This window comes from Columba livia, chromosome 1 (assembly GCF_036013475.1).
Source record: "Columba livia isolate bColLiv1 breed racing homer chromosome 1, bColLiv1.pat.W.v2, whole genome shotgun sequence".
Classification (NCBI taxonomy): Eukaryota; Metazoa; Chordata; class Aves; order Columbiformes; family Columbidae; genus Columba; species Columba livia.
Window position 1 is genome coordinate 163,814,828 of NC_088602.1, and position 25,962 is coordinate 163,840,789.

The 25,962-nt window shown below is 36.8% G+C and overlaps 1 protein-coding gene and 1 long non-coding RNA gene across 4 annotated transcripts in view; one reads left to right on the plus strand and one right to left on the minus strand.

Annotated features, from left to right (window-relative positions):
* Positions 1-13,964, plus strand: part of LOC110363174 (uncharacterized) — a 97,023-nt gene extending 83,059 nt beyond the window's left edge. Inside the window, exons 3-4 of the long non-coding RNA XR_010468234.1 lie at positions 11,715-11,836; positions 12,123-13,964. This is a non-coding gene — a long non-coding RNA (uncharacterized LOC110363174). The remainder of the gene's footprint in view (positions 1-11,714; positions 11,837-12,122) is intronic.
* Positions 13,245-25,962, minus strand: part of KITLG (KIT ligand) — a 58,456-nt gene continuing 45,738 nt past the window's right edge. For all 3 annotated transcript variants that reach the window (XM_065042188.1, XM_065042196.1, XM_065042179.1), the window contains 4 exons: positions 20,841-20,950; positions 20,295-20,371; positions 18,756-18,839; positions 13,245-17,454 (listed from right to left, as the gene is read on the minus strand). In XM_065042188.1, coding sequence (XP_064898260.1) covers positions 18,800-18,839; positions 20,295-20,371; positions 20,841-20,950 — 227 coding nt within the window. In that variant the 3' untranslated portion in view covers positions 13,245-17,454; positions 18,756-18,799. The remainder of the gene's footprint in view (positions 17,455-18,755; positions 18,840-20,294; positions 20,372-20,840; positions 20,951-25,962) is intronic.

The window sequence follows — 25,962 nt, forward strand, 5'->3', positions numbered from 1 at the left end:
CACTTGCCTGAAAAGTTTCAAACTTTAAGTGACAGAAGACTTACATGCTTACAAATACACTGAAATATGACTAGAAGCTCAAAATCTCTAGCCTCTGCTTTATGTCAGGGTCTGTTTTTCAGAAGTTATGGATAAGAATGCTCTCTATGGTCTTCAGTAGGCTCAGTGTTTGTTTTTGGTGCTCAGTAACTAAGTAAGTTTTTAAGTATCTGAAGGATGGGTCTTGTGGTCAAGTTTGACAGTTAGGATGTAGCAAATTTAATCACCTTTAGCCTAGATATTGTAATTTCCTGTGTCTGTATCTACAGATCAACTGTATCTATAAATGTGCTTCTAGTTCACTTCAGTACAAAATAAACTAATTAAATAATTTGTGAAATAACATCGCACTTTCAAATTTTGCTGAAACTTTGATACTAATGACAAGTTAATGTTTTTAAATATGTTTACATTTTTAAAGACCAAAATAGGGCCCTGCTATTTTTTTTTTAAATTAGAAAAAAAAGTTTATTACATGAAATAGCTATGTTTTTAGTAACATTTTTATTCACAATATAAACACCGTGTCTTGTTTGCCTAACTAGGGAATTTTTTTAAAAAACAAGCATTTTTCTTGCTCAGAAATACTCAGGTACACCATGCAAGAAAGCTTCTTGCTGCAAAAGCTTTTGCTTCTTTCCTTCTTCCTAGTGTCATGTCTTAACTCCACCTGCCAATTTGCCCTCACAGAAACCCACAGCTGGTGCTGATACCATCACCACTACACTAGTTCCCACTCATGATTAGATGCTTGAACAGTAGCCCTTTTTATCTGCAGCTTATTTTATTCTGGGTTTGTTGTGCAGTCATGATGGAATACCAAACTAAACGGAGACTTATGAAAATCCTCATCCGTGTTAGTGTCCAACATCTCAGTACTTTGGCATTTCCTTCCAAACTATTTGTTGTTTTAATACCCAAAAGAGCTTAGTTGATCTTTTGTTGTGCCTGATGATGTGTGACTGGGAATCTCACTGGCTGTATGAGTAGTTCCTTTTGGTTCAAGACTTGTGTCATATTGCAGCTGTTTGCTCCCCTCTGCAAAACAAGATGTAAACAAACATAGACTGAGAAATACTACTGTGAGTCTTGTGTAACATGGTAAAGTTGATTAGAACACAAACTTTGGTATGAACTCTTCCATGGTGGCTGTCCTGAAGTGGCTTTCTATACATGCTGTTCCACTGAGGAGGCGGGACATACACTTCTGTATGGAATGTTTGGAATTGCTAGCATAGAAAGGATAATATTCCAGTGATTATTCTAGGAAAATTCCACATCATGTAGGCTATGTATTTTCCCATCTTTTTGTCATTAGGAATCACTCAGCTCAGGTAATTTAGTCATTCTTGCTACTCGGAAACCAGTAAGCAATTTCACTTAGCTCCCCCTTTTCATTCCGCATTACCTATCATGGTGTTTGTTTGTTTTCAATTTTCTTTTCTTTTTTTTTTTTTTTTTTCATTGTCTAGTAACTAATAAAGAATGGAAAAGAAGTTCCACAGAGATTAAACTCATACATGAAAGCATAGTACATCAGTAGTTTTGGAGTAAGGCAGAACATATTTTTCTGTTAGAAGGATCAAGAGTTGAACTTTTCTATATTTTCTACACTATGATAAGGCAGAAAGAAATGTTTGCTCCCTGGGAAAATTAAGGTAATACCTGGAAAAAAATACAGGCTCTTCAGGCTCAGGTTTCTGATTCACTGCATGTCCAGTCACTGGTCATACACACAGTATAATGCTTTGCCACAATACCACATTAATTCACTCTCTTAAAATAGTTAGTTCTTTATTTTCTCAGTCTCCCTAGTAAATTACAGAAAGCTATTTCATGTCTTGGTGCCTATGCAACAGCAAAAACCCAAACCTCACAGAAAACTTACTTCAGGGTAGAGCAGATTGTGCGTTGACTCTGAGTCTCCCAGCCATTCTTCTGAAGGGTGAAGCAAAAGTGTTTATGTAGTGCATTGTATTCCAACAAATTTTATATTAAAATGGATGAATTAAATTACTGAGTGTATTTCATTACCCTACAGTTAAGGAAGGGCACAGAGCCACACAGTATCAGGCAGAGAGCAAAAGGTCCTTAAGAAAAGACATAGTGTGAGTATGGTACCTTTCAGAAGCTGTGATTATTGTTTTGTATTTTTTCCTACATCTCATTCTATTTCCAACTTATTTTCTACACTGTTTTTTTCTTTTGTTCTTCTTCACTTCATTTAGGTGTGTCATCCCCTTGTAGTTGTCTTGTCTATATAACTCAAGTGCTACAGTTAAAACTCCAGTTTCCCACACCAAAAAGTATTCTAGTGTTGTCTGAAAGGTTAGAATACCTTCTGTCTCTTTGGTAATAGATCTGATAAATGTTGGCAAGTGTTGGACCAGACAACCTCCAGGTGGCCCTTCCAACATACGTTCTTATCTTATGGTTTTGATTTGGTACAGTGGCTTAAGCATGGACAAGGGAGCACATACCAGCCAATTCTCCCACTTTGAGGACTTAACTGCACTTTTATGGATCAACTACTGGCTCTGAGTTTTTTTATGTGTGGTAACACGGCAACACAGGCCGGAAAAAATAGATGTTCACTTGCTTCCCCATTAATTTTTCAGTTTTCCTTATGTACTATAGGAAAAAAATAAAAACCAAAATAATCCACATCCCACAAGCACTCTGCAGTGTCTCTGCCAACAATGGAGAGCTTGTTCTTTCATCCTCCCCTAAAATCCTTTACATGAGACACTTAGCTCTGCTTTTTCTTGCTTTGGGTTGAAATCAGTCTGTTGTGTCCAGCCATTGGAAGCTGGCATCTGCACAAGAATGTTTTATGGGGCCATGCATGTTTAGAGGAAATATGTTCCAGTGTGTTCGGCTGTGCTTGTGTGTCTGGGTGAGTGTGTGCTGAGGCAGGAGGAGAGGAGCAGGCCACTCACAAAGGGCAAGCTGGCACTTACCTAACACTATCCAAATTTTAAACATGGGCAGCTGTGTACATGTGGCTGTAGATATAGATTTGAGCTTGAGTTTGACTTTGTATAGGCTGACAACCTACAGACTATGGACTATTGATGGATATTTAACACTTCCCTCCTTTCTGTGTTGTCATTCAATCCTGCACTTAATTGCTCCTTATCTCCTCTCTGCACTGGAGGTAACAACTTCGCAAATAATCTCTGCTACAACAGGAGAAAGCCTTATGGTTTAGAGGATTTTATTCCTGTAAATTACATTAAAAATAAAGAAGTCAGAAAGGCACATTCTGAATCAGACTACAATCCTAAGAGACAGTCTCATTAACAGTGCTTGCTGCCAAATGCTGCTTCATTGCCTTCAGATCTGTCTGCATTAATGACTACCTCCACTTGGAAGTTATTTACATAAAGTATTGTTCTTGTGTCACTGCTAGAGATAGCAGCTCCTTGCTAGGTGAGATGAAAAAGAAACAGAGAGAGCAGGTTGCAAACGAATTCAGAGAAATCTGAGTTTAACACAGTGGTGAGAAAGATGAAGTATTGCTCCCATAATGTCCCCGTCATGCACAAAGGCAAATATGTCACCACTGGGGATGCCCTCACAGGTAGGTCTTCACACTAAAGGTGCTAATCTGTGCTGCGGCAGTCTGTGCTTCACTAGCTCCCATTATTTGATGTATTTACTTGTTTCCCAAGCTTTCTTGTCAAACACGGGTGGGTCAATGGGGGGAAAAAAAAAAAAAGAAAAAGAAGAAAACACCCAGATTCTTGAGAAGTCATAGGAAAGAGGAAATTGGCAGACTTGCTCAGTGTCTGGGCTGGGCAGGTCTTTACCGTAATCTCTGAAGCAAAAGTATGGTGTCTAACCCTTGCAACTGGCAGTAAAAAAGCTCATATACAGCTGGAGAGGTTACTAGCCTGTCCGCCAAGTCTTGTGTTGCCACATTGTTCCCATCCATGTCTTGAATCAGCCTCAGGTGCCTGGCAGCAGGTAAGAAAATACAAAAAAGTCTGACAAATTGCATCCCTCCCCTGAACTTAAGTGGCTTTCCAGAGAAAAAGAGACCATTCAAATATGTAATGATACATAGGTGTGATTTAAATTCTGCTTCTTTTATGCTTTTGGCCTGTGACACAGAATTGACTAGAGAGATTTTATCTGAAAAGTAAACAATGGTTTACATGCCCATTGGTGATACAAGCCATATGCTTTGAATAGTCTAGTGCTCCAAAGAATGCTAAATTTTGATGTTATCATTTGATGCTGGGTGACTCTTCAACTAAGCAGGAGAAAAACGGAGCGTAAAGCCTATGTCTAAACACATGCGTTTTACTGTAGTTGTCTGCTGCTGAAGCACCAGTGCCTACTGATCTCATTTCAATGTGAGTCAGAGAGCTCTTTCTTTTTTTTGTGTGTGTGTTTATTTTATTTTTTCATAAAAATATAAAACTTGGTAACTTAGAATGGCTGTAATGACTGGAACCCAAAAGTTGATAGCATTTTTACTTAAATGAACAGATATTTAGACATAATTGCTCTATTATTTACATAATATGCATCTATTGAAGGTGATGGAATAATTGTACTAAAATTTTGAGAAAGTCCTGTAACAATAAAATAATTAGTTCCCAGATAATGTATATTTTCCAGCTTTGTACAACTTATTTGTGTAATGGATTTTGACGATTTTCCACTGCTGGCATTTCTATTGCACCAGAAATGTGGTTGGTTTGGTGACTTGTTTATCAGCAAAATTAATTTCTAGCAAAACAAAGCTTAAATGAAAGCAAAACCCCTTTTCCTCTTTACTTCTGTTATGTAGTTAATTTGTACATGATGTTGGACATCCTGACTGAAAATGAGACTGTGTATACCAATTGAACTTCATTGCTTTTCAAAATGAATACACTTATTTGGAAGCAGACAGTATTAACTCAGATTTAAAAGGCACACTCCTGTATTTAATCAGAAGTAGCTTTTCTGGAACAACTCCCATGTAGACAAACTTCTCCTTCAGAGACAGAAATGGAATTTCCTTCTTCATGGAAATGCTGTACTATCTGAGAAATGTTGACTTCTAAAGTCACATACAATTACCATTTTTAAAAAAGTCTAAGGAAAACACCCTGTAAACATTTCTTAACAGAAAACTTAAGAAACACATTGACTGTTCAATGTTAGGAGAAAGTGCAGTATGGCTGCTGATGCTCACAGTGACTTCCTAGCTGAAAACCAAATCAGAAAGGGCTGTGTCTAATTTCATCATAACACACTCAAAAAAAGAGAGCCTCTCAATATGCAACATACTTTAGTTGATTAAAGCCACTATATGGCTGAATTCACTTTAGTTTTAGAATTTTTTCTTTTGCGAAGATCTTAACTTGTTTTGTTCTGGACCATTTCTAATTGCAAGACAAAAATGTTTCAATATTTTGGATAACAGTACATTAAATAATAAAAAATAAACAGCAACAGCTACTGCTGTGTTCTTCAAAATGGGATAGAGTTTACAGAAAGTACTCTGACCAAAAAGATACATAAACAACAGGAGCTAACTCATATCCATGTTGTATTGGAGAAAAGTAAAATCTTTAGGGGATTTGTTCGAGTGTTTCGGCATCTACTGATCAAGTCCAGAGAAGTAATAAATACTTTCATCCTATTTCAGATAGAAGCCGCTTCAAGAATGTACACATTTTGGATAGATTTGAATAAGTTGGGAAGTCTGGAGAACAGCAGCAAATGGACCTTGCTGGTAACATGGCCTGTGAAGGACTGTCATAAGTAGGATTGCTTGATCTGTAAAAGGCTGAAAAGACCCAAGTTAATAGACTTAAAATGTACAGAAGGCTTCTGAAGAGGGAAGGGGAATAGTCTGTTCTCCATTCTTTAGGAAAGTAAGTACCACAACACAGCATGGGAGCTATAAGTGAGACACTATAGGACATTATTTTAAGAATAAAGTTTGATGTTCAGGTGAGTAGACCCAGGGAGACCATGGGCTTTTTATTACTGACAGGTAAAAATGACAAAGTTACTGGTGGCTCTCTACTGAATACAAGGATGGGCTACTCTTCTATCCTGTTTTCCTAAAATACAAAATAATAAACGAATCAATTTTAAAGCTTTGCAACATAGTAGGAATCTCTGATAAAACATTTCAGTTCATATTGTAGACGCATGGGAGAGGAGAGCTTACAGATAGTTATGAGTACAGGAGAGAAAACAGGTGATCTCTCACAAGCTGAAATGCCTATCTTTTATTATTATGAGACTTATTCATCTTTTGTATGTTTCTTATGCTACCTACTTAATGTAATGAGGTTTCTCTAGACCCACTTTAATGTGCTACACATGTGTTAGATCAACATAAGATTAAATATTAGGTCTTTCAAAAAATTCATTAAGTTTTTGTTTTTTTTTTTTTTCTGAAAACACTAGTATTTTTTAAAGCTTCCATTTGACAAAAAATTCTACTTTGTTATTCCTAGAGACAGGCAGAAAAGGTCAAATGAGTCGAAGAGAAAAACAACCAGAAGTGGTTTAAGTTTAAAAGAAAAGGATTGCAAAAGATAGTAAAGAAAAAAAGGAAAAGTACAATAGTCCTTGGAATAAACAATTCAGATACTATTCTTGGCTGAACTCTAATTGGAAAATTTTTGTAGATGTTAATCTATTCTGTACACGGTAAAGTAAATATTCCCAATAGATGGATAAAATGTAACTGATATTATTTTCTAGGGCAAAAACTCGAATCTTTGTCCTCAAGGTTACAGCTGGAAATAAATTCTGCATATCAGTACTTGCAACAAATAAACACAGTGACTCAAAAGCTTTTTTTTTAAACCCAGAGAAGCAATGTTTTAGAAAAAGGGCTTTAAAAACTCTTTACTTTTCCATTGCTGTTTTCAGATGCAACAGCCAGTGGATTTGGTTATTTTTGACCCGTTGGTGCTCTACAGTCCCGGCTGTCATTGAGAAACACTGCCTGGAATGAAGAAAGTGTGCCTCATATAACTGGAAATGAGGCAAGAAAGGGGGCTTTAATCTTCACAATTATTTTAAATCTAGTTTCTAGGGAATAACTTCAAAATTGGAACTTGTGCTTTGAGATTTCTGAAGATCATATGGTATGAGCAAATATCAGCTTTTGTGTTGCTATGCTCAGTCAACGCGCCTGTTCTCTGGAAGGATGATTTGCCAGCTCACTTTCCTGGAATGTTTCTTTGTTTATTTTTAGTAGCAGACTGCAGTCAGATTGATTGCCATTGGCTCTGATGGGATTTTTCACATTTTCAGGTGTCCATTAGCAGTCCTGTGCTGGACTTTGTCTTTGCTTCCAGAGATGGCAGAACATATGATGGGTGAAGTCCTCAACCCTTGCAGTGACGTATTGCCTACCTCGGCTTCATTTATTGAATAACAGTGTCTTTTTTAAGTTGGTCTGGCTAATTTTTTATCAAAAGGGGTGAGAAATGCTTACCTGGGCTGTTCTGCCAGCTTTGCTCTGAAAGCAGTAACCTTGGGCAGACAAGCTGTGATAAATGGTGGGAAAATGCAACACATACAACCTCTAGAGACTTCTTTGCAGATAGTTTTTTACTACAACTGTAGCTTTGGTTGGTTTCCAGAAGTGCTAAGATCCAAAACATGTGTTGAAACTGAAAGAAACTTGTAATGAGACTGGAAGCAACTAATGAAGAATCAGTCATGAATGAAGTTTAGTTCAGAAATGTATTCAGAGGCTTTGAAAGCAAGTTAATTACCTGACTGATAGAACAGGGAAGTATTTAAGGTCATAAAAATGGTTGTGAACAGAAATAATATCTTATACTCTTCAAAGAAAAAAACTTTGTGTTTTCTTGTTTTGCTGCTTCTTCTGTGAACAGATTTTTACATTTCCAAGAAAAGTAACATCTTAACAAGTAGATGGCATGTTCTGATATTTCAATTGCCTTATGTAATTGCCACAATAATTTGGTAACTGCCTCTGTCTCTTGCAGTTGAACTTTTCCCTTATTAGAGCACTTTTATCACTTTATAGAACCACACAGAAAAGTTTGAAGTGGAAATGAAATTAATATTTTATATTATGACACTTAATAGTTGTTTGCATAGTAAATTTGCATTCATATGTCTCTCAGTTCAGATTAAATGGATATTTGCAATGTACAAGTTCCATTATAAACTGTCAGATTAAATTCAGGAATCTCTGTGTGAAATTGTATATGCAAGAGTTTCATATAATTATCTGGTTAATGTGAATTAATAATTTGCTATGTTCTTCTCTTCTGTGCTTACTCTGGCCTTTCGAAAAAGTTATAGAATTCCAGGACGTGGAAATAAGTTTTTCTGAAAAATAAATGACCTGCAAACTCTCAAAATTTGATCTCTTGAGTGCAAAGCTGTTGTATAACATGACATCTCTTTGATGTTATTTACTTAATTACTTGGGTTGCTCGCTGTTACTGTATACAAAGCTAGGCAGACTTAGTATAATTTGAAACAATATCATTTTTTGTGAAGACTCTTTAGCTTTTTGCCGCTTTACAGTTTCTCAGAGTAATTTCATTTTTCTACTCTTAAAAATGAAGAAAATTCAAATTTTGCAGTTTATTTTTAAGCTATTGTAATGATATTTAGGCATGTTACTTACAAAACCATGAGGAAATTTGACAACAATCTCAGGCTGCGCTGACTCATATTGACTTCCTGCATTGTTGCTTATCTTTGTATTTTCTTTAGAATTTTTTTTTTTTCTAAAATATATAGGATCAGTCACCTATCTCACCATCACTGCACCCAAGGAGAATGACAGATATTCCTCCTGTTACCAAACAGCTTGAATGTTAAAGCATTTGCCTGGGAAGGAGGGAGGGAAAATGAAATAAAGGTCTTCTAAACTACATGCTCGCCTGACTAGGAGCAAGGCCATGCTTCTCTTTCCCTTTGAATCAGGGCTGCTGTGTAAAATACCACGCAGTGCTCCTGGGACCAGGGCAGAAGGAAGGTAAAGACAGGCATGGCATGGGTTCCCACAGCGTGTGGACCAGTGCTGCTGGTGCAAGATGAACACACAGTGGACAGTTTGTCACCCAAGGCTTCCCTCTAGGTGTCTGACTGGCCAAAGCATACAAGTTGGGCTACTGGGTGGCCATAAGAAGGTGCAGGCAGTGCTGGGCTGGGTGTGCTGCCTATCTTGGGTCAAGAAACACACACTGCTCCTCAGCCTTGGTCAACATAGCAAAGTTCAGTAAGGGATATGGAGTTAGAGGTGGGAAGAGCATGGGGTTTGGGTTCACTTTTGGTTGGAGAGGCAAGGGTCACAGGAAGTAGTAGGGATGCAGCAAGACAAAACCCAGAAAAATGAGCTCAGGCTATAATCAGCCTGAGCAAGTCCAACAGGAAGTTCACCAGAAGGAGAGGTTAGACTTCAGTCAGTCTGTTCAGGCAGCTCTATGGCCAGGAACCCTACAAGATCTCATCACAAAACCAACCACCTGATTAATTCGACCAGCTAACTTAAATTTGACACGTAGATACTTTTAGGGTAAAACAGGGTTAGCATATTTATGCAGCGTATTTTTTTTTTTTTTCCCTCTCTGAGGAAAACCTCTCAGGGTGTTTCTGTGCTGGCAGCCTGCACGTGTACAGCTCTGCAGTAGACATTACAGGGCTGAAGGAGGGACTAGATAGTGATAGGACACAAAGGTGTATGTATGCAAGAGGGGAAACCTGGGGCTTTGGGGAGTTTCCAGTTGTGGTCCAGGTTGAAATGCAGAAGACTTGTTTGAGTCATGCAAGCCAGAGCCAGATTTTGAGTCTCAGTGAAATAACCTTGGTGTCCTATGTGGAAATACAGATGGATTCATTACAGGTGCCCCCAGGGATGTAGTAGGTGTGTGTGGTTCTGGCACGTGCAGCCACGGAGCAAGAAGGGTGACAGTGCTGAGCTGGGGAACCCAACGCAGGGTGGAGTGCACAGCAAGCTTTTTGATCAGTGCATGGAACTTGGCAATCCTAAGGCTCACTCTCGCCAAGGGTTGGATTTGTGAAAAGATTCTTTAACATGCAGCCATTCCTTCAGGGTGTATGATTGAAGTTCATGGTAGTTACCTGTAAAGTTTTCAAAATCCTAACACCGCCTTTCATTCTGCCCGCCCCAGCACCCCCCATACTACACACATGCAGACACTGTATTACAGGTATATATTAGTATGCCTGCTTAAAACTTCACTGTGTACAGCGATTCCATTTGAAAAGTAGTGAGTACTCAATTAGAGCATGTAACAGCGTTGTTCATTTGCACAACTCTTTGTTTGATTCAAAGGTTAGAACATTTACAACAAAATCAAGAAACACTGTGCTTACTGACTGAGACAACTGGATTACACTGGATCAGTATGAACAAAAACTTAAAAACAAATGCTGAGCTGTACAACCATGTTGATGGGATACTTTCTCCTCAACCTCTGGCAAAAGAGTAATTACTCTGAAGAACTCACTGCATTATTCTTGGAGATGTGATTCAAAAGATTTAGATGCTATGTCTCTGCCTTCCCTGATGCCATTAATTGGTTTTGAGGCACATCCCCATTTTGTCATTTCTAAAGGTGAAGGCTGTTCTGTGTTTTGTTAATGATGACAGCATTGCCGTGAAAAAGGAAGGTCTAAAATATTTAACTTTAAGAACATGACAGATTAAATAACCTGTGGGGTCCTAATAATCATCAATCACAATGTAGGAGATGACAAGGTGAAATTTCTAAGATGACATTTTGTCACTTGGGGTAGTCACTTAAACTGACAAAAGCTATACATTCTGCTCTGCAGCTTCTTTACTCTAATTGGGCCAATTTTACTATCATGCTAATATCCTGCATAGCAGAACTGGTGACAAACAAAGAGGCTTTTGTGATCTCAGTCAAATACATTTCCATGAGCTCAAGAAAATATCTTCTTTGCCAAAAGGAATGAAAATTTTCCCTCTATTTTGTGACTGACCAGAAGCCCAAGGCTCACATTGTCTGGAAAAAGTCTAATCTGTATTTTTACTTCCTGCTTGCTTATCATAGGATCTTGCAGAAAGAGCTACAAGGCAGGGTAACTATAATCGCATTTGGGGTTTTTCCTGTTACGGGTTGAAATAACTTTCCTCAGGATATGGTGGAAGAAAACGAGTGCTAAATTTTCACTCCCTTACTCTTCACAACTTTGGCAGTCTGTTTCAATTTAGCCTTATTTTCTACTACACACCAGCACAAAACAGTTCCCTTTAAGCATATAACCACATGAAACTTGACTGTCTTAGCACATGTTTCAGTGTAGCTATTGGGAAACTCAATCCCTTCTAGAAAAGTTTAAACTTTGGAAGATAATTTATCATCAATGGCTACATGAAGAGTAGTAAGGAAGTGGTTCTGTAAATTGTTAATGTAGTGTGAAATCCTGAAACAAGCCATCTTGTTTGAACTAAAAACATCTTATGTATTACATTTCAGAAAGTCTGGGCAAAAATATGTTTAGTAATGCCTATTCGTTACCACGGAATAAAGTTACAATGGAGTGTAACGGGGAGTGGATATATATGCAGCTGATCTAAAATTTTGTCATTTCATGGGAGTGTTAAGCTACTCAAAGGTACTGCTATCAAGAAACAAGTTTATTACAATAAGCATTGTTTTTCTACTTGACAGAAGTAGGAAAATGCCAACATTCGTGCTCTTCGTGCCTTGAACAAAGATTGCCTTTGTTTTCATATGCTGAACAAGATGTTTATATGCATTATTTTGGAGATGGTGAAACTGGAAAACTGAAGGTAAACATTTATCTCATTTCATTAGCACATTTAAGTCTTCAGGGTTCAGATTAAGTGGCGGCGGTGGTGGTGGTGGGGAGTAGTTAGTCAGCATTATGTAAGACACCAAAAATTTTAAGTCAGACTACCAAAACGTTATGGTGGTCTCTCTTTGGCTGGAGAGTTACATCTGTTTTCCCAGATTTTCACTCATACCCTCTACTCCATCTATGTATGTTACAATCACCAGCTCTCAAGTTCAGTGAGAGGCATTTTTTTTAGCAGAGTTTTCACATTTCGTTTGCAGGTGCCCTGCTGTTAGTTCTGCCTTCCCGAACCGCCAGGTCAAGTGTGCCTCTTTTTTGTTACCTTAATGCTGCTTTCCACACAAATATGCTCACCTCCAACCTCTGCAGCTATGTGGTGCTCACCTAGCCCTAGCTGAATCAGGTGTCCATTGTATGTCCAACCCACCTGAGCCACCAGTACTACTCCTCAGCACATTATTTCTGCTAAACCATCAGTGTAAGACCCTGCCACTCCATGGCCTTCTTCAAGCCCATCAGCTCTGCATTTCTTGCTGTGTCCAAACAGCAGTAACAGGTCTCATTCTTGTCTGTGCCTCAAATTCTGCCATCCCCAAATTCTGTTCCCCTGTTTCCGAGCCCATTAACCTCTCCCTCCACTCCTTCTCATCAGTCCTGCCTGCACCTCACTCCTGTTTGTAAACCCTCTGTATCTGCTTAATGCACTTTTGGTTCTCTTTCTTCCAAGGCTACTTACTACTCTACAAGGTAGGCTGAAAGCCTCAGCAGGTTCATCTCTTCCTCTTAAGCTGGTGTCTTTTCATTTGCTCTCAGGAGTGGAGAGGTGCCAGAGCTCCCTGACCTGCTCAGTATTTCCTCAAAACCTCATCACGTCTCCTGCGCTTCTGACTAAAAATCCACAATGGACTGTTGAAACCTGAAGGGAAGGATGCCATCCTTACAGGATACGCTCTGTTTTCAGCTGAAAAACCCTGTCATTTTTAATAATTTTTCTGAGTCGGTAAATGCCGCTTACTGCAAAAGAAATGCATTAACAACATTCAGACATTGTAGTGCTACATTAAATTAAAATCCCAATATGTGGCTAATAGCAAGATGTGAAAAACTGCCTAAAGCAGGGCACAAACTTAAGCTCATTAAGGAGCTACAAGAAACTTTTAATTTTGAATTTGGAATAATTTTCATAATCATAGATATACTATGGATCAGAACTGGAAGTTGATAATGAGAACATGTACTTCGGTGGCACAAGAGTTCAAAATGAAACATGTCATGAAGAAGTATGCAGCTAAGTAGCATAAATTCTGGCAGAAAATTCTTCCAGGAGATGACAGGACTTAAAAAAAGGTCTTAAACCAGACTGACACAAGGCAATACATTAATTATTTGGCAGTGCATAATATCTTTATTTAGAACAATAAAGTATATGTATATAATGTAAATTCCAAATTTGAACTGGTATAAAAAAGGATCAGGGAAAACATCTATCTGTAAGAGGACACATATATACATACACATCACATTTTATAAACTTTGTTGATTCCCTTCAGTCAGAATGTAACTATGCAAGACTGTGCTGACATTTACACTGAAATAAATGAATTTTCCCATGATACAACCAGCAAACGTCTGTGTCTCTATCACTAAAGAGTCTGAAGTTTTCGCGTTCCATCAATTTGATAACATAATAGCAACATGCCACCATTACTGTAGATCTGCATTTAATAGACAGTTGAATCAGATTCCTGAACTAAAGAATGTTGGATAATTGTTAAATATAAATCTAACTCAAAATATCTGTATTATATATATACGGTTAGCTTTTCAATTTAAAAGTTGTATTGTGTGTACTGGATAGTTTTAGTGTATTACAAAGAGAGAGCAACAGAGAAAACAGCTGGTGAAGATCAGAATCTAAAAAAATGTGCTGGTTGTACACATACTCCATAGTATAGCACATTTTATAACCTTACTTATAAAATGACCTTGTGATAAAATAAGTACCATCAATTTATTCAAGTAAACACACATCTAAAGTAGCACATTGAGTTACTCAGTATATTACTACCTGCTTTTTATCCTCACAAGGCCACTATTAATTGCATGCAAAGTTCAACTACTCCAAAGCAAACATAAAAATCTTAGTTTCTCACAAAACCACAGATATTTGAAAACCAAATTCGGTTGACTTTCATACAAAACAATAAAATACTTGCTTTGGCCCTATTTCATTTTAAGAGAAAGACCATTCATTTTCTAGCTGTGTTAATGCATGGGTTGTTGTCTACCCAAAAAGAAGACTGAAAAAATGATTAAACAGCTTACAACTGGATAAATAAACAATTAAGAGACTATTCTTTCCACCAACGCTTCTACTGAACAGTAACTTATTCTATTTCCATCTATTTCAAAGCTGTCTCACAAGTCAGTAGTCTTCCAAAATTTCACTACATCTGAAGTAAGTGCCTCCTCAGTGGGTAGACAAACCAGGCACAGAAATTTTCAAATAATTTCAAGATCACATTTTCAAGTGTCATGTCATCCACTGTATCCATGAATGTCTAGAAGTGTCCTGCTGTTTTGCAAAATGAGTGAGAAGACCCAGTGTTTCATTCAGATCTCCCAAAAGGGGGTACAGAGAACAGGAAAACCATGAGCTTCAACAACAGTTCTGCTACTACATGTGTCATACTACTTTGATATATACTCAAAGAACAATGTTTGTGATGTGCAGTTGGAAGGTTCATACACAAATTTTCTTTCTGTTGTTATGTAGCCTTAAATTTGCCTTGCTTTATGGAAGGGATTGAAGTATCTGACATTATTTGGAAGTGACTTAGCTACTATTTTAAGATGTTACTCTGGGAAGGTGAACATTTTGCAGCAGTCTATCTCGGTTCAATGTATGTTTCAATTTACAACTGATATTTTCTTTAGTATTAAACAGTAGGCTAAGAAGCCTAAAGAATTGTGCATTTTAAATATCAAAGTATAATTTGGGGCACACCAATGTGCAACATAATTGTGTATTTGATTTTCTGGAAAAAATGCATTTAGGAAAACGATGAACAAAGAGCATAAATAAATACATTATTTTTTGTTTAACTGAATTTAAGAAAAATACTGTAAAACCTCAAATGCATAAACTTGCTTTGAGAACATATTGTATAGCAACATGAAGTATTTAAGGTTTTTGTAAAATGCATAAGAATAATTGCTTCCAATTACTGTGGATACTTTTCCTCTCTGCCAAAAGCAATATGCAGTTATTCCCTGCATTACCAATAAGGTGAAAGTTTCCCACCAATTAGGTCATGCTGACATTTCTTTCAGAGTAACTCTTAATCAAGTTTGAAACACAAAGTCCGAGGGCCTTGTACGTAAAGAACTACACAGTGTCAAATGAGACTTCGTTGCAGATGTAGAATTCTGTTGCTTGATTTTTGCAGAGCTAAAATTTGCAATGCACTTGCTTTTAGAAGTGACGAGCAAACTTATTTCTCAGTAAGTGGTGAATGCTTCGGCATCTTCTGAATAAAAATGAAAGCCTAATTCTCACATTAAGCTTCTTTTGATTTACTGTGAGAGAGGTTTCTCAGATGATGCAAACCCCAAAGCTCTGTTAACATTAATGGAACTATGCTAATTTATATCAGCTGACAAGGACTTGAGGATCATTTTCTGACATGCAGAAAGTACAAAAAAGCCTTAGTATAAATAAAAAATAGTTCCACATGATCAAATCCTTGTATCAGTGAATTAATGAGAAGTTTTGACATTGATCTCAGTAGGGTCAAAATTCCACATAGAGTGGCTACATGCACGCATAAGCTATGGCATGAAACATAGTAAGGTTTTGAGGTTTTTTTCTTTTTGATAAGTATGAAAGATGGGTCAGTTTTACCAATAATACACACACACACACACACGCACACATACACATGTATATATTATATATATGTAATGTTCTTTTTATGCATGGTTCTCAGAAAATTCAGCAAATGATTAAAATATTAAAATTTGTACAAAAATTCTTAAAAATTAAGTAACAATATACTTTAAAGACAACTCTAACTTTATGCAAAACATTAAAAGGATAGTGTGTGTGGGGTTTTTTGTTTGTTTTTGTTGGCTTGTTTTTTGTTTGTTTGTTTGTTTGTTTTTTGGTTTTTTTTTGTTTGTTCGTTTGGGTTTTTGTGTTTGTTTGTTTGTTTGTTTGTTTGTTTGTTTGTTTGTTTTTTAAGTTTTCAAGTCACTTAAATGAAAACTCTTGCTGACCTGGTCAGTTTGATCACAGATGACAGTCTGTCATCTAAAGTGAGCCACCTTTATTTTCTGAAGTACAAACCCCTAATACAGATAAATAATTCACACCCATTATCTGGAAAAATCCAGGAAGAAAAGATGCACAACTACACCTTTAACTTTTACCACAGTATTTTTAAGATTTACTTGAAAATACATGTGTGTAAACCAGTCCTGTACAGATTCCATGGATGCTGTAATAGCAATAGATGCAGAAGACAAGTGGGAAATAAAGCCTTTCTCTTTTGGTTCAAGAGAATTAACTGTAAGAATGTAGAAGGCCAGGATATTAAAGCTTACTAATCATTAAAAACACAATGCAAACATTAATTACAGCTGATGTAAGTAAAAGCTAAATACACTCTCAGGATCTTTCAGGCTTTCTGTGCTATACATTTAAAGACAAGATATCAATGGCATGCCTCTTCAGCATTCAAAATGCATTTCATAGATTTGTCTTTATTCTAATGTTTGAACGCAACTCAGACTCTTTACTTTCCCTTGGCACGGCTGGAAATTTCACCAGTGTACACACACCCAGCAGTTACTCTTAATGCTTCTAAGCTCCATGAGGTACATCCACCTCCTGTTTCCTTTGTCTTTATCCAGTATTTGCTTCTCCTGAACAGAGACCACCAATGCTGATGAACTCTTGAGTCTTTCTGGGGTGGGCCACCAGCCACCTAGCACCCAACAGAGATCACATGTTGCTGTATACATGAACTTCACCAGGTATAAATGCAGCTCCTTGTAAGTAAAAGGCTAGAACATGGGTCCACGGGATGACTTTGCTTTGAAGTTTTATATACAATAATGAAGAGTATGTTATCTGTATCCATTTCTGTGTTTTCTGTCAGTTCAGAGAACTCCATGTGAAGACATCAAGGTAAGGCAGAGGACACAGAACTTAAATTAAGGATGCAAAGGTATTTATGATTTCCACTGATTACACATATTTGGAGGCATTTGAAAGATGCGTTTTTTTCAGGACAAGTGCTCTGTTTGCCAGGGTCAGCTGTGAGTATTAACGCAATTAAAAGTCCCCAAATGCCATACAAGGCAGATATTCACATAAGATACAGTCCTGCTAAGTGCATACTCTTCTTGTCGTTGTTCAATTCAGTGTTGGTTTCACAGTAACAAACACAAATTCTCCTCATTTCTATATCATGTCTATGGAGTCATGGGCAGCAACAACAGATGCAGACTCAGTCTGTCACTCCAGAAGGAATACAAATGTGCTTTAAGCTGCTTCATTTATGAAGCGAACACGGAACTGTTACCTGCCTGAACAGAAAAATAGAAATAATAATTTTGCTGGTTAGTTTTGCTCTCTGTATTACTAAATAGTTAAGCTTTTCAAAGAGATACAACATAGACATTTTTCCTTATAATTTTGGAAACAGATAAATTCAATGACACTTGCATGAACATTCCCTTATTCTGAAAGAAAAATGATTGACACAGTTGCCTGCAAAAGCTCCTTGATGCCATCTATGGTGTTGAAACAAGTCTCATGATTTTACAGAACTGTTATGTTTGTGCATGTTGGTAACTGCAAACTCAGGCAGAAAACTTCCCTTTGAAATCATCTGGATGAGCCAATACCAAACCGAGTTTACATCTTTGAGAAAATCAAATGGCTTGTCCAATGCAGTGATGATTTCCCTTCTCGGTGAGTAAAGTTTTAGAACAAAGCAGTTAAGGAGACTGGAAATCTCTCCAGTTGTAGCTAACTTGATCACAACAAACACTCTGGAATACACACCTGAGCAACTGCTATAGGATGAACTGCAGAACCTGTATTGCCTGTTCTTTTCACTCCTGATATGAGCGAATAATTCATCACTGCCTGAGTTTTCTCGACCCATGTGAGAAACGCTGTAGGTTAAGTGCAGCACAAGTGCAGTAACAAGCCCCTGGTCAGACACTTGCACTGTCCTGTGGAGGACAGCTGGGATCAAGAAAACTCACTCACATTTGCTGCTCACTCTTACCTGCTAAAGAAGGAATCGTGGATCTGATAAGGCTACAGAGACTGCAAACTATGCTGAGTAAACCACAATCAATAGAAGCTCAGCTCTATTTGGCCTGTTCTCCTACATTCACCTACTAGTTTAAAGATTGTGTTTTTTAGGTCAGGCTGCTTTGAAACCGCTGTAGGACAACAGCTGAAGACTTCTCCATGTCAGCTCTCAGGTCAAAAAGGAGAAGCAGTAGCTGTCCTTGATTTTGGAATTCTACCATATTTAATTTTGTAACATTTGGGTTAAAAGTAAAATCCCTAAATTAATGATACAGGAGTAATTACATTAGCAGCTAAAGATAGGTGCAAATGAAGCCTACAGAGAACAAGTGTTTGTGCTTTTTTTGTTGTTGTGGGGTTTTTTTTGGTTGTGTTTTTTTGTTTGTTTGTTTTGTTTGGGTTTTGTGGTGTTTATTTTTTGTTTTGTTTTGTTTTTTGTTTGTTTGGTTTTGATTTGGCTTTGTTTTGTTTTCTTTCCCGAAAATGGACTCCAAATCACTTTATCTTTCAGCAGACTAAAGTTATTAAGTCTATAGTAAGACTCTCAACTGTAACAACTTACCAGTACACTAAACAGTAACAGTGTTGAGGGAGAAAAAGCAGCAGCTACACTTGTAGATGTTCTTTTTCTTTTTGCTGCAACACACTGAAAAAAAAAAACAACCAGCAAACATACTTATTACTGCAATGCTAGTATTTCAAGGAAATAGAATGGAAGGTTTTATAAGTTTTTTACAATAAAAACATTTACACATAATAAAAGGGAAGCCCAAGTCTTAGAGCTTATGTTTCCTAATAGGTCTTCTTTGTTATAGATGAATATTCCAAATGTCTCAAGGAGGAGGGAGAAAAAAACACACACCACATGTTTAAGAAGACATCTGATGGAGAATGTAACCTGCTTAAATTTCTTATTAAGGCCATCTCCTGCATTTAACTAATTGTTCTATTTTGTCTTTCCTCTTTTCCTCCTATAAAACAATGTTTTATGTTTACAATGAAGATGTATGTTCCATTTCAGAAGTTTTAATATCTGGGAGGACGAAGTGCAGGATGAGTTATTTCTAGCAACTAACATACTTGGTGAATACACAGTCTTCTATTCTATGTACTGTACATGAACGAAATTTGTTTTAAGAATGGATTATTCTAGAAAGTTTAAACACTGAAAATTTTGGCACCTGTGACCAAAACTGCTAGATCAGAACCTTGCCTATTCCTGCCTTCAGCAGTGGCAGCACCAGGCATACACACAGTATGAGATGTGTCCTTCTACCAGCTCCATCAGATCTTTCCCTTAATCCCTCATAGTTAAAATTTGAATAAACAGCCTGAGATATGCAGTTAAATAATACTCTCAAAATCTTTTAGCATGAACTTAAATTATCCCTAAGTCATTTTCTGAATTTCACAGACTTCTTTGACCAAGTCTTGTTCAAACAACTTTGAATGACGGTTGTTATTTTTAAGGTATACTTGATCGACTGAATTAGACAGATATTTTTCTGCTTAAAAATCAGGTAAAGCAGTGTTTAAGTATGAACAAACATGTGAATCACTTGAGGATGACATTATGAAGTTGTTAGGATTTGAATGAGTTCTCATTAACTTTCTATGGACATTAAAAAAATGCAGAAAACACAGATGTTTATATACACATACCCTGGAGAATGTAAAAAAGTGAAAGAACACAAAAAATGTTAATTTAAAAAATATTTGAAAGGATTTAGAAGCACTACCAAGAAGACGCTGTTTCTCATTTATTTATATAATAAATAGCTTTACACCACACATCAAACAACAAAATTCACTTTTTTTGTTACTTCCCCTATAGGTCTCAGCAATCCTTTCTTGCAAGGACAGATAAACTAATGTCCTGTTAATAAAATTTCATATACAGATATCTCCTCCATATCAATTTTTGTATTTAAACTAGGAGCTCCTTTAAAGGATCCACCTTAAGTACACATTTTGCCTCTAAAGAAAGACCTTGTGTTTGGTTTTTTTTTGTTTGTCCTAGAGCTAGAGAGAAGCCTTCAGGAAGTAGTTCTCAAAGATAAACTTACATTTACATATATGTGTTTAAAGTAAAACAATGTACCTTATCTCATTTTCCTCTTGACAGTCATGACATTGTGTAGTTTCATCACTTTCTGGTCTGGATTTGGGATGTATTTTCTAGGAAGAAAATGCATTATATATTCTACAGCTTTCTTTAACCAGTTGTATGTTTCAGTTTGCTTCAAATTTTCAAAGTCATCTTGCAAAATGTAGGCCAAATCTAGTCCTCTAACATACATCTGCTGTTGGTAGAACTTTACTAAAAAAAGTCTTTGTATTGTAGGCAGGGGAACAAGGGGCAAAAGCAATAGAATCCTCTTCTCAAGATATAATAGAAGAACTGGGAAATCATGGGAATCCCATGGTTTTAATTGTCAATTAGCTACCACGCTGATAAGATTTCTGCTTTGCTGGTGGAATTCAAGAATTAGACAACATAAATTTACATTTTCATGTCATACAGCTCAGTGAAGATAAAAAGAAACATCTCTCGCTTTCAAATGCAGAATGATACTATTCTTCCCTCCTCCCCATAGCTAAGAAATGTACTATCACTATGTAAACAATCAAATTTAATACTTCTTACCTTCCAGTATACAGCTCCCAAAATAAAGCCAATAAGAAGAGACAGCAATGATGTCAGTGCTATGCTGATCCCTTGCAGGCTGGAGCCGCTAATGAAGCCAACTGCCTCTTCTGCAATTACAGATTTTCTTGTTAGGGAAGACAGATTTATAGCAGAAAACTATCTTCAGGGCAACAGTATTAGCAAGACCACTTTTATGCATGACCTACATAACAGCATCTTAAATAGCAGAACAGATACTTCAAAATGTTGAGTACATAAGGTTCAAATTCATACAAAATCTCACAGGAAATCTTTGACCACAAAGATACTCCTCCCATTTCTGAAATGATTGTGTTGAATAGTTCCAACACTAGTACACTTTGTCATTTGTAGAGCATTTTCTCTTTCCCATACTTTAAAGTTTTGGGTTTATAATTTTTTTAAGGTCTTATTTTGTAAGACAAACTACTTATTTGAAAGAGGATATACCTGTCACTTTGTGCATTTGCTCAAGTTCCATAAGACACATCCCACTGACTGCAGGTAGATACTTTGCCTTGCCACCAATGAACAATCAACATGAGACCTCTTGAGGAAGGTTAATTTAACAAAATAAGCCTGACTTCACTCCTAATGTCTGCCTGGAAAGATCCCATTGCCTTCAGTAATATCCAACCCTTGTACCTTGAAGTCTAGCTGTGTATTATTTTGTTGTAACCGTTTCTTCACAGTTTTTTATATTTTATATGGGAAAACCCAAATCCTAATCTTTTATGTACACCAGCAATTGCATCCCCCTCACAGAGAGCTGTATGCATGCTGAGACTGAATGTGGCCCTTCAGTTACTTAATCAAGAGCAGGATGTGAAAAGTCCTACAGAGTCTCCCCAGGATCCGCCTTCTGAAATGCAAAGCCAGCCACGGGAGACTGCCAGTTCAGACACCATCCACCCAGTCTTAGTTCATTTCAAGATTTGGTGTCTCCGGCTCAAATGGTGAGTGTCTTGTCAGATTACAGGAAAAGAGCTAAACTGTAAGAACCGGAATAGTGTCAGTGATTAGATACAGAAATTAAAATGGACTGACAGCACTAGGAGTTTGTGTGACTCATGCAAACAGCAAATGTCTAAGCACGTATGGCATGATATACTGAGTCAAGCAATGTGCATTTAGTATATTATTGAACAGTTTCTAAGAAAACACTTTAGTTTATAAAGGAGCATTCTCTTAATTAACTAGCAACTCATTTTCAACTCAGAGATTTTCTGGTTGTCATTTTGTAAGCTTTCACACAAATGTTCTTTTTATCTCTGAAATTCAGCTGTGTTTTCTGGAGGCATGGTAGACAGAACTAAAAAATAAGAAAATAAAAAGTCTGTAGCTTGCATGCTCATATACTACATGTATCTCTGTCTCTCACACACTGTTTACAAACTCTAGGTTCTGAATCTAGGGGCTTGAATTTTACTTACATCCAGCAGACCTGGCACACTAAAAGAAAACACTGGTCAAGCAGAACCAATGCTAGCTTACCATGAAAAAAATCTGTCAACAGAGGAGAAGGAAAAAATAGCAGACAAAGTTCTACAGAGGTGAAGATCAGCTGAAAAAGAGAGGCTACTGATTAGTCTGCCTCTGTCTGCTCGGACATTAAAACCAAGAACAGAAATTAACTGGAGAGGTGTATCTTTTCTCAAACTGTCTGTCCCAGATTAGGCATAGAGGAGGTTTGCTTGCAGAACTGACCTTCAAAAAATCTGGACAAACTCAAGTGGGGTAGAGCCAGCCTGAACATCTCAAAAAAAAAAAATCATCCTGTCATTAATTTATCTGAATTGTAGTTTCAGCATATTTGCAGAAGAATTTCTATATTGCACTTGTGCTCCAGTCAAGAAAAATGCAAAACTGATTTGCCTAATACCATTAGCAATTCTTTTCAGAGAGACACCATTGAGTTATACAACTGAATTATGTGAATCCTATGGGGATGGTAATATTTTCTGGATTCTGCCCTGCAAACTTCAGAAAAAATAGAAAAGTGAAACAAAAATCAAAGAAAAAACTCTTCAAGTCATATAGAACATAATTTATTTAATATGGTAGAGTGTATGACCTCAAAAATCCTCTGCCTACTCTGAAATGCTGAGCATGTCATGGCAAGCACGCTGATTTTTACATGAATTTCTAGAGAAATATTCTGTATGCAGGGCAGACAGTGATAGTTTAGCACCTTCATTTTTACCATTATTTTTTGCAAACTTTAGAGAGTGTCAGGTAACAGAAAAGCTCCCTTTGCAATGAGATATGTAAAAGCGGAAAAATCTGATTTCTGAGAAAATATCACCAATGCAGATGCTTTCTTCACCATCAATAGAACACTGAAAGGAATTCATAATTATCTGTCCCTGTGGGACCTGCTACCTAGGACAGAGCCTAAATACAGTTAAATTGTGACATCCTCCCCAGCCTACCTTTTAAAAATGGCAACAGATATTTTTCACAACTTGATACTGAACCAATTAACTTGAAGGTTAAGTAACCCATAACTACCTTAAAAAGCAAACAAATACAGATTATCTAATTCCACTTTCAAGTTCAGAAAAAAAAAAAAAGTATCTTGAAAGATCTGGAGAGAATGAAATGAGTCATGGCTATTTTCTTCATGTGCCTTTTATTTATAGTAACATCTAAAACAGAACAGGTTGGAGAATTTTCAGTCTGAAGAAACTCCCAAGGACCTGTGTCCTAATGAAGAAGAGGGAGATAAGGAAAGCAAGCTGGTTGCCAATAGGTTTTTATTGCTGCCATAGATATCTTCTCCTCTGTTAGAAACTTTAGAGCTCCACACAGAAAGACTCTCACTCCCAGCAGTTGTAAAGGCCGAGCAGGAGAAAGAGTAGGAGGAACCAGGTGTATCAGTAACTTTGTGAACTCCCTGGGCAATGCCAGAGGAACTTCTGGTTGTGCAGTTAGTGTGTTATTCACTTAAAATAGACTCTATCCAGCAAGGTGAGAAAGGGGTGTGGAAGCAGGCCAGCACCTCTCAGAGTTCTCGCCTTGCACCTTCGGGAAGAAACCCTTAGGAAGTGAGCTTATCTGATGTACATTTACGTATTGTCTTCATGAACATTGGGATATTAAACTGTGAACAAAATATATTTACATTAAAAGTCACTCAGCTACACAATGAAGTTATTGAGCTGCTCTCCAGCTTGAGCCATGTGTGTAGTTTTAGCAACCAGTTATGATTCAAAGCGCTGGCTCAATTTTTTTGCCATCTATGTCTCAAAGGAATTTTCAGTTTACCTCTGTTCAGCTCCAACACAATTACCGCAAGATCTTATCTATAAAAATGCAGAGCAGCTCTCACCTGTTCATTAGGGTTTTCCATTAACTATGAAGTTGGAACAAAGGCACAGAAGGTAACACCAATTGCATTAAGCCATGGGTTAACATTTTCAAATTGTTGTGCAATTACTGAATAAAACTGTGATATTCTTTGTTTAATCATAAAAGTAGACCTTCTGCCTCAAAACAGTTACAGAGATCTCTGTGTTTACATGTTCTTTGAGCTGTTAAGTACTGGAAAATCAAACAAAATTATTGTGAGGAGATTATAGGCAAAAATGGAAGAAAGCAACACTGATTTTTTCAAGAAAATATTAATAATACCATGGTAGTAAATTGAGTGAGTTGTGGAAAAAAAAAAAAATACTAGTTTTTTTTGTTTGGTTCGGGCACTGAAAAGAACAGATCAGAACTCAAGACTACTTATCCTGACACCTGTTCTTTTCATAGGAACCGTCTAATCTGGATTCCCCAGACTATGCATGGTTTAATGATTCAAAGAAATGTCAATGAGACCGCGTCTTAAACAGTTAATTGGAATTTAAGTTGGACTACAGTCATGTAACACAAAGAGAAGAAAACAAACCAACCTAAATAAATTAAGAGGGTAATGATGTGTGAGAATTCTATGGGAGAAAAGATGGAGTGGGAATATGCCACAGATCTACATTCAATATTGCAAGGATGAAAACAGTACTATTGCCATTCAAAAAAAATTAGATGGGGATAATTGTTTCATTTTACTCTTAGTTGGGATGAGACTTGTGGTGTAGACTTAGTCAAGGTTCTACTCTATTATAGTAGTTTAATTTTATTGTTGTGTCATAACAATGAAGTCATGAAATGGGACTCTTTCAACAGAAAGCAATAACACACAGAAAACATAACTCAGCTAATTTATATACAATTTCTATGATCATTATTTCACAAATTATTTTATTAGGTGATGCACTTACAGTTTGTCTAAATTGAATTTAGAATTAAGAGCAGTTCAAACAATCTGCCTACACAGACGTTATTAATGGATTCAAAATTTATTATTAATCTGAGGTGTTCTTTTGCAAACAGTGAATGCTCCTAAATGGTCTAGAAACCATTAACTTTAAACAGGTCAGTTTAAAACTGTTTAAAATTAAAGAGGGTCATTTAAATAAAATATTACAGTAGTCATGTCTGGAGATGCTTTTTTCAGCATCTTTTTCCCCTCTTCTCCAAATGTTTTCCTTTTTGAAATTTGAATCTAATGGTGCTGTTCTGAGAACAATACTGAAGCCACTAGACAGAGTCTTCTGTGCTAGGGAGTCTTCACAGAAGAAGTAATGAGGGTTATTCATTGTTGTTCCTTTCAAGAAGCTAGATATTAACTAAAAAAAAAAAAAAAGAAAATACATTCAGCAATAAATAGCCAAGACAAAACTAAAATTCGAACTGAAGACCATTTACAGCAAATAAGACAGGGACAGCAACAAAGATACCACAGGTCCCTCCCTGCAAAAAAAAAGTCCAAACAAATAACTCAACTGCAACCAGTCAGAATCCAAAGTCCAAGTTAATGTAATTTAATCTGATTAGGAGTTCAAACTGTCCCAAGCCCCAGACATGCACTCCTCATGTCATTTCTACATAAGACTGTTAGCTGATATCCAATTTTCCAATAAATTGCTTAAGAGAATGATAATCAGTTAAAACACACCTGTACAGCATATGGCCAGCCAAGCAATTTATTTGACTTACTGCATTATTTTAATTAGGGTTTTTTCCTACTGGATTATCAGTTCCAGTTATAAAATAA